This window comes from Cupressus sempervirens, chromosome 7 (assembly GCF_028749045.1).
Source record: "Cupressus sempervirens isolate cs-2001-9-10 chromosome 7, ASM2874904v1, whole genome shotgun sequence".
Taxonomy (NCBI): Eukaryota; Viridiplantae; Streptophyta; class Pinopsida; order Cupressales; family Cupressaceae; genus Cupressus; species Cupressus sempervirens.
The window spans coordinates 416,130,108-416,143,231 of record NC_143124.1 but is presented as its reverse complement, the minus strand read 5'-3'; the positions used below and the strand labels follow the sequence as shown (position 1 = coordinate 416,143,231).

The 13,124-nt window shown below is 33.8% G+C and overlaps 1 protein-coding gene across 1 annotated transcript; it reads left to right on the top strand.

Annotated features, from left to right (window-relative positions):
• The first annotated feature begins 780 nt into the window (after positions 1-780).
• LOC149547312 (G-type lectin S-receptor-like serine/threonine-protein kinase SD2-5) lies at positions 781-3,607 on the top strand. The gene has a single exon (XM_089791591.1). It carries the CDS (start codon positions 894-896, stop codon positions 3,438-3,440), a length of 2,547 nt encoding a protein of 848 aa, XP_089647717.1. The 5' UTR covers positions 781-893; the 3' UTR covers positions 3,441-3,607.
• The last annotated feature ends 9,517 nt before the right edge of the window (positions 3,608-13,124 follow it).

The following is a 13,124-nucleotide window of genomic DNA, read 5'->3' as shown; positions in this document are numbered from 1 at the left end:
CTGAAGTTTAATATAATTTCTCATCTGTAGAACTGGTTTTCCCTTAGGGGTTTTTCGAGTGACAATTTGTCCGAAAATATTGTGTTGATTCTGTTGCGCATTTCTTTCCGTATTTTAAGTGAAGTTGTAGTTGTGTTATTTTTCGATATTAGCTGGGAATTTATTTTTAGCAGTTTAATAATCATTTGTGATAGGAGATTAATAATCAGTGACTGCAATAGTTTGATTTTTCACATATCTTACCAATGGATACACAGTTTTTTTTTTGGTAGTATTTTTTGGGCAAACACTTCTGATATATCATACGCTTTAGTTTGTTGTTTAGCGAATTCCCATATATAACAGTATTACAGAAATACATTATATTGAAGGTTGTGTTTTAAAGGTCCAGCACTAAAAAATAAAAATAAAATCCAGCACCGAACCTATTTATTATAAACTATTTATTATTGAAGGGCAAAGGAAAGACTAATTTAAAAACTGAAAAGGAAGTCCGAAAACCAGGAAGGCGGAATTGATTGCTACAATCAAGGGCTAAGTTGATCTCAGAAGATTTGCTAGTCGCTGACTCTTAACTTGTCCAATAATTGATTCAATATCTAGCTAGATAATCGTTGGTAGCAGAGGTACATAATCTCATGTTAGGAAGTCAAATCTCTATATTTGATTTCGACGAATAAATTGTCGGTAGAGACGTGTTCTGCAAGACTCTGACCTAAAATATTCGTCCTACTCATCATCTAGTGCGCCCGCATTCATTGACTCTCTTTATTTTTTCGTTTCATATTTGATCGCAAACGCTTAGGCTTTCCCTTCAATTATTGACAAACATTAACATTACTCGGCCTGTACCACTGCCCTGTGCCCTTTGGAATTTCATTCTCCTTTGAAATATGAGAAAAATCGTTTCTTTTATTTACGCTCTTGCGTCCATTCTCTGTATCTTCCTCGTATCATCTCCTGCAGTTGTCCAGTCATTTGCTCTGCCTCCTGCAACAACCAGATATGGAGGCATTACATGGACAAACAATATCCAGTCTTTAGAGTCATGGACACCTCAATCTGTTGGCTTAGGCGCTGCGCTCACAGTTAGGCCAATTCTTCTCACCAACAATATCTCCTATGGCGGTGAAAACCTGCGGTTTGGATGTGGGTTTTTCTGCTACTCTATTCCATGTCACTCGGGATACTCTTTCGCAGTTTTCTTTGTGATCTACCAGACTGATTATACGGATCCAGATGATCTGCAGATGGTATGGACTGCAAACAGAGATCGTTTGGTCAAAGACAATGCAACAATTGGAGTCACCACCACAGGAAATCTAGTATTGAAGGATGCAGATGGCAGTTTGGTCTGGTCTTCAAATACATCCTCCAAAGATTTTCAGGAAATGAGGATAGAAGAAACGGGGAATTTAGTCCTCTTGAACAACTCCAATGGAAGAATGTGGCAGTCTTTCGAGCATCCTGTTGATACGCTCCTGCTAGGTCAGAAATGGAAGGTGGGACAGAAGCTTATGGCTAATATTTCTCCCACCAATACAAGTCAGGGTTTTTATTATGGATACTTGAATGTAGACGGCTTTGCTATGTATACGTCCCCTGCGCCAGCTCAGATGTATTTTAGGTACCCGCAGGAAGCTACGACAATTAAAATAGCTTATCTACAGTCAGATAATGAGTCGCTGAACTATTATCCTGTGGGATATCCATCGTATCCAATTCAAGTGAGTCTCTCTATACCTAAAAATTGTCTCTATTTTAAGATTGACTCAGATGGGCATTTGCAGTTCTATTCTTTCCAACCAAAAACTGGAAAGTCTGTAACTGACTATTTGTCAGGCTTTACTACTGCATTGACGACATGCGAGTATCCAAGAGCTTGCGGGGAGTATGGCCTCTGCAGAGATGGCCAGTGCAGCTGTCCAACAGAGGCCAACGCTTTTGCTCAGATTAATGCTTCCAGACCCAGCTTGGGCTGTGTTCCTCTAAATCCTCTCGTCTGTCCAGACATAACAAGTCAACAAGATTATCAGTTTTTTGAGATGGATAATGTTTCGTATTTTACTTATTCTTATGAAAACGCGTCTACCACAGATTTGGTTTCAAGAGATGAATGCAAAACTTTCTGTCTCAGAAATTGCACCTGCAAAGCTGCGTTTTTCAGGTATGATGTCAACTTCTCCAGTGGGTATTGCTTTCTGGAGTCCACCGTATATTCTCTGCAAATGAATGCCCCTGGTGATTCCCTTTACAATTCCACTGCTTATATCAAATTTCAGAGGGTTTCCAAGCTAGCTAATCGCTCAGCTATAGTTATCAGTATTGCTATTTGTAGTGGATTGGTTGTGCTGTTTTCCATATTTGGGATATGGATGGCGAAATCTGGAAAATGTAATAGAGAGGAGAGAAGTGGAGAGCATGAGGATGAGGACGCTTCTGAGAACTGGCAGGCTCGATTAACTTTTCGTTTCACATTCAGGGAATTGGAAAATGCTACAAACAATTTCAGCACGAAGCTTGGCAGTGGGGGATTTGGTTCTGTTTATGAGGGTGTTCTTTCTGATGGCATAAAGATTGCAGTTAAGAGGCTTGACAGAGCAGGTCAAGGAACAAAAGAGTTTAGAGCGGAGGTAGAAACAGTGGGTAGTATTCACCACCTCAATTTGGTAAGATTGAAAGGCTTCTGTGCTGAGAAATCCCACCGAATGCTCGTCTACGAGCATTTGCCAAATGGATCGCTTGAGAAATGGATATTTGCCACTGGTACGGATCAATTTGTGCTGGATTGGAAGACCAGATCCAAAGTAGTTCTTCATATTGCACGGGGATTGGCCTACTTACACGAAGAGTGTGAACAGAGAATAATTCATTTCGACATCAAACCCCAAAACATTCTCCTGGATGAACATTTCAATGCCAAAGTCTCAGATTTTGGGCTTGCAAAATTGACCAACAGAGAGCAAAGTGAAGTGATAACTATGTTGAGAGGAACACCGGGCTACATGGCGCCCGAATTGTTGAATATGCATATTACAGAGAAGGCGGATATATATAGCTTTGGTGTTATGTTGGTCGAAATTGTGAGCGGAAAAAGAAGCAGGGAACTTACAGAGTTCCACTTATTCTCAGTATTACAGATGAAAGCCGAAGAGGGAAGATTAGTAGACTTGTTAGACCCAAGGCTTCAAGATGAGACAGATGTCGTTAAGAAAGAGGCAACAAAAACGTTAAGAATGGGGATGTTGTGTCTACAGGATGATTTTCTGAACAGACCGGCTATGTCAAGTGTAGTAAGGGCATTGGAGGGGACGTTAGAATTGAGCAGTTTCCCATTTTCATCATCGACTGCTTCGAACCACACAATCCCGCTTTTATCCGAATCTCATTCCTCAGAACAATCGTACACCGCAGAGTCTTCTACATTAGCTGGAAGATAGATCATTGTTTCCTCTTCGGTACTTGTGCATTTTGTTTAATTCGATATTGGAGTTTCTCCTGTAAGGAACAGTCAGTGCCCTTTTGAATTATTGTACCGGAGAAAGTGTCATTGCATGACGAAACTAATAATTAGCATATTCGAAATATAATAGAGTTATGTTGAAAACTGTCATTGTAAAGATGGATATATTTTTAATTTTTTTTCGGTTGAAGGTAAAGGATATTTTTACTATTTTCAAAAGAAATTCTGGTTTTTCTGTTTTTTATATGATTGATGGAAGGTTAAAATAGAGAGGTTTTCTAAATAATCAATAAATTTTATTAAGCAAGTGTATCGAAATAATTGCTAAAATTTAATCTTTTTATTATTAACAAGGTAGATTTTGATATACACTTAAAGATGTAGATGACATATATAACGATAAACAAATTGTGATATATTAATAGTATTTAAATTTTTATTCTACAATAATCTTTTCTAAAAATATGATCTTTGTTTCTTCCATTCGTATTATTTTGTTTAAAATTTGCATTTAAAATTAATGTTATCATCATATAGATGACAAGTGGATTTGAAAAGAGATGGAACCTATACTATTTATAGGATCAATATGCATTTCCTCTCTAGAAGCATCTACTTAGGGTGTTACATGTTAGTATACTAGGTAGTGGGATGTAGATGGTAGGTTATGTCCACTTCCATGCTATTAGATTTTTTTAAACATAAATATGATATATGTACATATGTGGATCATTCAAATTATATAGATTTATATATATATAAGATGATTTTTATACTATTGTACTTGTAATGCACATATGAGCTACTGACTTTAATACTTATAAAGAGTGTATGAGTTTTCATGATGGTACTTGTGATTTGTGTATAGATGTTTGATTGAGCTAATTAGTATGTTAACACTTGTTACAAAAACTAATTTAACCTCCATGTGGTTTTCTATGTTGGCATATGAATGGTTGGTATGTGACCAACACTAGATTGAAATGTGCTAAAATTATTCTATTGTAAATAGACTAATTTGTTAGCTTTTTCTTAACAGGTAGTCATGGTGCAAACAAAATGTTAACTAGTGATTTCATATTGAATAAAAAGATGAATTCTTTGTTATTGGTGTATGAACTATAATGCCTCTCATTCCCATAACGGATATGTGGGCAAGGGCACAAAAAATGAGCCAGAATTAGAATTGGGTGTAGGGATGACTCTAATGTTGTGACATGCCACTTTCTATAGTGAGCATTGGAGTTGTGATACAAAGTCCTCTACATTACAATGAGATTTTAAAAATGTCTAATTTAATAAATTACGTGGAAGTTATTTATCTTCTATATTAGAATTATTTGATAATTAAAAAGATAGTTTGTTGGATTACACAATTTCGGTGAATTTAGTCCTCTATAACATCTCCATAAAGAAACATATTTTAAGAAAACTAGCAATCGCACCTTAGTGTGCAATAGTTACATCGTAGATGTATGGTAGGTCAACTAAGTATTTGTCCCTTTGTTGGCCTCTCCATCTCATCCTCTCTAGATCTCCTTATCTCCTTACTAATCTATCTCCCCATTGATAAATCTTTCTATCATATCCTCTCTATCTCTCCCTCTCTATCTCTCCTTATATATCTTGCTAGATCTATTTCTATGTCTACATTTTAATCTCTATTTATCTATATATCTTTTTTTCCCATCTTCTCTCTTTATATTGATAGCTATCTATATATTTCCCTTTCCCCTCCATATCTAATAAAATCTCCCTCTCTATCCATCCATCTTTTTCCATCACCCCCTTTCATATACCTTTAAATCTCTACATCTTTTTTTTTTCTCCCACCACATCTCCATATATATATATATATATATATATATATATATATATATATATATATATATATATATATATATATATATATATATATATTGTTGTCTCTCCATCTCTCTATCACTAATATATCTGCCTATTTAAATGGTCATATAGCTTCTCTCTTCACATAAATCCCCATCTATATCTCTTTCCCCCTCCCTCCATCTATTTCCCCTAATTTTGTTTACCAATCTTCATATCTATTTGAATATATGTACTTATCTATGTTTGATGTCTCTATATCTATCTTTTTTTTTCATCTCTCTCTCTCTATATGTGTGTGTGTGTGTGTGTGTGTGTGTGTGTGTGTGTATTCCTCATCCTTCTTATCTTTTGATCTCTATCTCCCTAACTCTCTTTATCTTTGTCGTGTCATGTATCACTCTCTCTATCTCTCTATATTCTTGTTCTTTCTCTCTCCCCATCTATCCTCTCTCTCTCTCTCTCTCTCTCTCTCTCTCTCTCTCTCTCTCTCTCTCTCTCTCTCTCTCTCTCTCTCTCTCTCTCTCTCTCTCTCTCACTCACACACACACACACACACACACACACACACACACACACACACACACATTACTTCCCCATCTATCCAAACCCACTTTTATATCTATTTTTATCTTTCTTTCCCTTCACCTATTAAACTTTATCAAGTAAAAATTTGATTAATAATTTTGACTTATTTTACAATTTATACTTGATTAGGTAAAATTGAAATAAGCCTAACTAATTTTCTATTTAAATTTTATAAAATTTCCAACTCGATCACCCTATTAGAGAAAAAATTTACTTTATATAACATTTAGAGTTGATCACCCAACTTAAGAATAAAAATCAACAGATCTTATTTTTGACAATTCTTTTTAACAATAAATTTTCAAAGAAATTTTTCCTCTAACTAACCAAAAATATAGTATGTTTTGATAAGGGTGTCATTATACCATTTGATTTATACATATGGGCTACCTCATCCAATCACCAATGAGCTCTACTAATTTTCTATAGAAAATAGGAATGTGGATATATTATTTCTAATTTCTTAGATTGAGGAGATGAAATGATCTACTACACGCTTTGATTAACCCCTTTAGTTTCCAATGAAGCATTGACATGATCTAAAAATATTATTTTGAGGGGAGTCCCAAAAAAAATTGGAATACATCACACTTTGTTAATGTAGAGGACACATTTGAATGTGAAGGATTATTTATTTTCAAAGACACTTGAAGCTCATAGTAGAGCCTCATGTCATAGGCACCCTAGAGAAGTAGTACAAATATTACAATGTACTTCTTTGTTATCTTATTAGTAGTTTTTTTTGCTCTAAGCCATCCAAATGAGCATAATAGGCTTTTGAGCCTTAGGAAAAGAGAAGAGAATGGAAATCCTTTCAAACAAAGGTCATAAATTTTATTCTAGGACTACATGCCTATTACTAGTGGGGGCACTACTATATTTTAGTTGTGTTGTATATTAACTATGGTTGCATGGGGGATTTTGCAAAGTTGAAAGAGATGGGCACAAATGTTATTGGTTGCATTGAAAATTGTAATTGATCAACAAGGAAGGATTTTTTTGATCCACAGGAGTAATGGGGAGGAAATTTGAGCATATGAGTGAGTTATCCCAAATCCAAACATCTACTAAGTAGTAATATCCAAAGAAGTACTATCCAAGAAAGATCAAAATAGCCACCATCTCATGAATCACCAAGCACTACCAATTGATAGAGACTTTCAATATTGAATCCCTACTATAATTGAAAGTATTTTGGAAAGTTTCTATCATGAAGGAGAATGTGTTACATTTATCTTAACAAAAAAAAAAGGCTTTAATTAAAAAGTCATCAATTACTTACTCATAATTTATCCCAGATGTTACTTGAATGGATTGTGGGTAGACTACTCATTGTCAAATATTTTTAATGAGAGAGGAAAATTAAACTCCATGATTCAAGCAACTATTGTAGATTTTACTTTCCAATTAAGCATGGTAGCGTTCCATCATGCACTCTTTCATCGTCATACGAGCAAGAATAGTGGTGTTGATGGGAGAAAACATAACACATTTTTAACTACACTAGCCAATTCATTTGAAGGATTATAGAGTCCTACTGCCACCTATTTCATTGTTTCCAATCTTTGTAAAAGGTTTTTTGAGAAAGGGAAAAGAAGTATAAATATTTGTATAATCTGACCTTTAATAGGGGAAAAGAGGCTCATGGTAAGTGCACTAATACATATATTATTATAATTTATGTGTTGAAATTATAGCCATTTCATTTTAATGCTTCATGATTTAGGGCTTATTGGTTTTTTTGTGCATTATGAAATGTCTATCACCCCCAACACAATGCATTTAATCATATTTTCCAATGTTCACATTTTTTCACCTTGCCAAGAATTCTTCTCTACATTAAAAAAAAAGTGCATAGAGTTGTGTTACCATTTGATTCAACTAGTTTTGGATGATGGAGAGTTAATTATACATGTATCTCCCTTACACTCCTCTATATGTTTTCTTCTATCCATAACTTTCTCTATAAAGTTATCTTCCTTGTTAAATAGCTCTCTCTTTAAAGCTCTTATCATTTATTTCTTAGTTATTGATGTGATCCAATATAAACACTATTATTAGACTTCATCAATACTAGCACAATATTGGTTTCTTGTATACATTCAAAGACTACATTTTTTTAAAACAAGTTATATTAGACTTCATTACTACCAACACAATATTTATTTCTTAAATAAATTAGTTCTTTTGACTACATTTTTTTATGTTGTAGCTTTGAAACCTTGATACTATTAGTTTTAATTACATAATTTTAATTAATATTTTGCACATATTAACTATAAAAGAGTTGGGGAGATAATTAAGAGAGATAAGGGAAACAAAAGAGAGATTGGAGTGTGGGAGAATTATAAATGAAATTTCAAATAGATACTAACTATTTTAAATTAAAAAATGTTAAAATAAATTTCAAGCCTAATTTTTTTACTATATATAACTAAATAGATGTAGAGAAAGTTATGGATATAAAAAAATATAAAGAAGAGTGAAAGGGGGATACATGTATAAATAGAGATACATATACAAAGTAGCATAGATGGAGTGAATGAGGGAGAGAGAAATATAGATAGAGATATATGGAGAGAAAAGAGATGGGAAGATTAAAAGAGAAATATAGTAGGAAAGATAGAGTGACCAAAAATGGAGGGAGGGAATGTTCCATTAATAGTTAGATGTATCGAGAGAGATGCATGCAGATAGAGAGTGATGATTGAAAGAGATAGAGAGGTAGATAAAGTTAGAGAGATATGCTTAGAGAAATATAGAGAGGTAGATAGAGATAGAGATATATGTCTAGAAAAATATAGAGAGCTAGATATAGAAAAATAACTCTTAAATAAGATAAGCCTTGAAAAATACATTGACAAATAATTCTATTTTTAACTAATCTATAAAATTCAAATGTTTATAAATATATGATTTTATGAAAAATCATTTCATTATATATATATTTTCCTATTTAATTTTTTTATTAAGAATATTAGAGATAGTTAGAGTAAGATAGACAAGCTTGCTGACCAACTCATTCAATTTAACCCATCAATTTGTGGCACACAACCATTCTAAATCAGTGAAGGGGAGAGATTATTGACATAGTCATGGAAATTAGATGTTCAAGTCTCTTTTTCATTCTTATTAGGTGCCAAGGGATGAAACAAACAAATTTAAGAAGTGTTTAAAGTTTTAGTTCATATTTTTCTTTTGTTTATTTATATTGTGCATATAGGAACTTTATCAATACTTTTTCTTATTCTTCTATATTAATATTTTAAAACTAAATTTTAAAAATATAGATAATGATAAGAATGTATGTAAAATTTATTCATAAAATAGTTAAATATACTTTTTATTTATAATTTATTTAAAAAAATTTACACATTTTTCATATATAAAATAAATTTGTATATTTTTAAAACTTATATTGAATATTATAGATAATTGAAAAAATAAAAATTGATTGATTTTATTATTTTAAAAAAAGAGAACAAAGTAGGCTTTAAATATAATAATACATTGCAATTGAATTGAAAGCTAAATATTTAATATATAAACAATAATTGAAGTGTTTAAAAGAACAAATGAAGTAACTTTGTTTTTAAGATTTTGACAAAGAATAGATTTTTAACTTGCATGTTGACTAACAAAAGATGTAATTTTATTTAAATAATTAATAATTTGAATAACATTAGATTTTTATTAGTATTGCAGTTTTAAAAAATGATTATATTTAATTAATCATGATTTTCCACGACCACTCATTAGGCTCCTCCATATTCTCCAAAACTTGGCACGCATTTGATATATACCTGCACTTGTCATACATATTCATATCCATACTTTGCAAAACTATATGTGAATCCCCTTTCATTTTCATGCTCACCATTAGCAGTACAGGCATTCAATTTTTGAATTTAACACCCAATCACATTATCTACATTCTCCCTTTAAAATGAAAAATGGGTTTTATGGCTTTTGGGTATTTCCATTAGCCTTTCCACATCCTCTGAAGAGATAATCCCTATTATATTCAGCAGAACATTGAGAAATAATACATAGTTTCTACCCATTGAATTGAATTGAATTGAAGTAGAAGTCCAACAATTTGCTTAGCGCTTTGGGTTTATGTTCTGGATGCCAAAGCCAACCTCTTCTATTAATTTTGAGCATCGTTTCTCACCCATCTGATGTCTACTCCTACATCTGACATTATGTTTGGAGATATTTGTAATTCATTAACTAGAGTAAACCACTTGGAAAATAAGTATGTCATACCTTAGTGTTGTCTCTTTTAGCTCCATCCAACCATACTTCTATTGGGTGCATATGTGAAGCCCAACAGTCACCTTTTTTATCATGCTCATTTTATTATTCTTCCCTCCAAATTGTTTGTCTCTTCACTTTCTTTGAGACTTTATAAATATGTTTTGGAGGTTGTTCATTGTTAATTGGTATTGGAAGAGCTAAAGCAATAGCAGTGATCTAAAGTTCAAATATTTACATTAATAGAGATCTTCCTTGTAGTGTGGACGTAGCCACAATTTGTGGTGAACCACAATAAATCATGTGTTTACGTTTCTCTTTTCTTTTGCTTGTTCTATTCATTTCTAGTTTGTACTTTCAACAAACTTCACGATTGGTATTAGAGCTTGGTGTAGACAATGGAATTGATTTTGTTATCTGAAAATCTGGAGTCATGGAAGATTTGTGAGTGCAAAAATTCTTAGGACAGAATTTCAGTTTGTAGAAAGTTCAGATGCATTCATTGTTAGTCAAGCAAGACTTGGTAGTAGCAATTGATGGAAAGGCAAACAAACTGGCTGCAATGAAGGATGACGATTGGGTTAAAATTGATGATAAAGAAAAGGAAATAATATTTCTTTCTTTATCACAGAATGTTTTATTCAATGTTCACAACAAATCTTCGACAAAGGAAGTTTGGATAAACTTCAAACTATGTATGAAACAGCCTCAGCTACAAATTAAATATTTATTATGAAGAAGCTCTACAAGCTGAAAATGAAGGATGGGATTGCGATGTCGAATCATATAAATGATTTGAACACCTTTCTATGCCAAGCAACCTCCATTGGCATGACACAAGATGATGAATCTAAAGCTATCATCTTGTTGTGTTCATTACTAGATAGCTAGGATCCCGTTATTACAACAATTAGTACTTCTAACTCCTCAAACAAGAAGTTGGTCTATGATGAAGTTATGGCAACTCTACTTAGTGAGGATATGCGGAGAAGCAATAAGGAATCCTCATCTGGTGAAGCCTTGACAACGGTCAACACTGAAAATAGAGGAAGGAACAATCATCATAGAAGATCAAAATCAGCTAGGTGCTCGAAGTCAAGGGAAAGGAAAGGAGGAGACTATTGGTTTTGTTGCAAAAGTGGTCACGTGAAAAAGGATTGTAGAGGTTATAAGAGAGCACAAGAACGAGTCAAGGAAAGTCAAGCCAACACTGTCTATGACAAAGATGATAGCATGTTGATTTTATCTACAATCAAAAGCACTTCAGCCTCATGGGTTTTGGATTCCGGTGCATCATTTCATGCCACTTCATGTATGGAATACTTCTTGAATTATCAAGAAGGTAAGTTCGGTGAAGTATACTTGGGTGATAATAAGGCATGTGAAATAATAGGAAAATGAGATATTTTATTATCTTTGAAAGGAGGCATTAAATGGCTATTAAAAGATGTGTGTCATGTTCCAAAACTAAAGAGAAATCTAATTTCCATAAGTCAACTATTTGCACAAGGTTTTGTCACTTCTCTAACTGATTCATGGAAAGTCACAAAATGATCCATGTTAGTTGCAAAAGGAGACAAGATTGGGAGCTTGTATATTGTAGAAAATATAGGTGAAGTGGGGCCTGCCATGAAATTTGAAGATAGCAATTCAGAATTGTGGCATCAAAGGCTCAGTCACATGAGCCAAAAGGGCCTTGCTGTTATGCATAAAAGGGAGCAATTACCAAGACTGAAATCGGTTGACTTATAATTTTGTGAACATTTCCTTTATGGAAAATAGAAGCGGGTTAGCTTCTTGAGGACCAGACATGAAAAGAAAGGTACGAGCTTTGGCTCTTGTTTATTCTGATGTGTTCGGACCCACTGAGAAAAGCTCTACTGGAGGAGCAAACTTCTTCGTCACCTTCCTTGATGATTGCATAAGAAAGGTATGGATTTATATATTGCATAAGAAATCTGATGTTTTTAGCAAGTTTATAATCTTTAAAGCTTTAGTTGAGAATCAGTTAGGCCACAAAATAAAGTGCTTGCAAATGGACAATGGCAGAGAGTTTTGTTCATCGGATTTTGATTCATTTTGTGCGAATAATGGCATTCGTAGAATTAAGATTGTTCCATTCACCCCACAAGAAAATGGAGTAGCAGAGAGGATGAATAGAACAATCCTTGAGAAATCTTGCTATATGCTCTCTAATGCTAGTTTAGGCAAGGAGTTTTGGGTAGAGGTATGCAACACAACAACATATTTAATCAACCGAAGTCCCTCTTCTTGGTTGGACTTTGGCATACTTGAGGAAGAGTGGCTGGGAAATAAAATCTCATATTCTCACATCCGGGTGTTTGGATGCGAAGCTTATGTACATGTTTCGAAGGAGAAAAGACAAAAGCTTGATCCAAAATCACAAAAAGGTATTTTTGTGGGCTATGGTGAAGGCCAATTTAGTTTTAGAATATGGGATCCAATTGGAAACAAAATCATCAGAAGTAGAGATGTCGTCTTCAATGAGAAGGTATTTCCAGCATTACACAAAGTGGAAAATACGGTATGTGAATATGACTCTTCCTCTATTTTTGATAATAATAATGCTAGTAGAAATCAGAATCTTGTTTCTCCAAATGTTCTATCTCCCACCTTAGTGTTAGCCCCTGCCCCTCTATCCTCTTCTTCTACTAGCATGTGGAGTATCTCTAACACTACTAGTGAACAGAGTAGTCATAGTTTTGAAACTCTAGTTTCAAATCAGAATAGAGATGATAATCCTCTGTTTGAGTACAGAGACAATGGAAATTATGCTGATGAAGTTACTCTCCCTTCCCATGCACTTAATCATAGGCATGACAAAACAGAGCACTCACTCACAGGTGAGGTGTACTCCACATAGGAGCCTCACCCGTGGCCTTCCCTACACCCCAAGCATGGAGTAAATGTTGGGCAAAGAACTTCAAATGTTGGACCATCAACACATACA

What these genes read in the sequence shown, in the direction of transcription:
- LOC149547312 (XM_089791591.1), top strand. Translation starts at nt 894, where the DNA reads ATGAGAAAAATCGTTTCTTTTATTTACGCTCTTGCGTCCATTCTCTGT.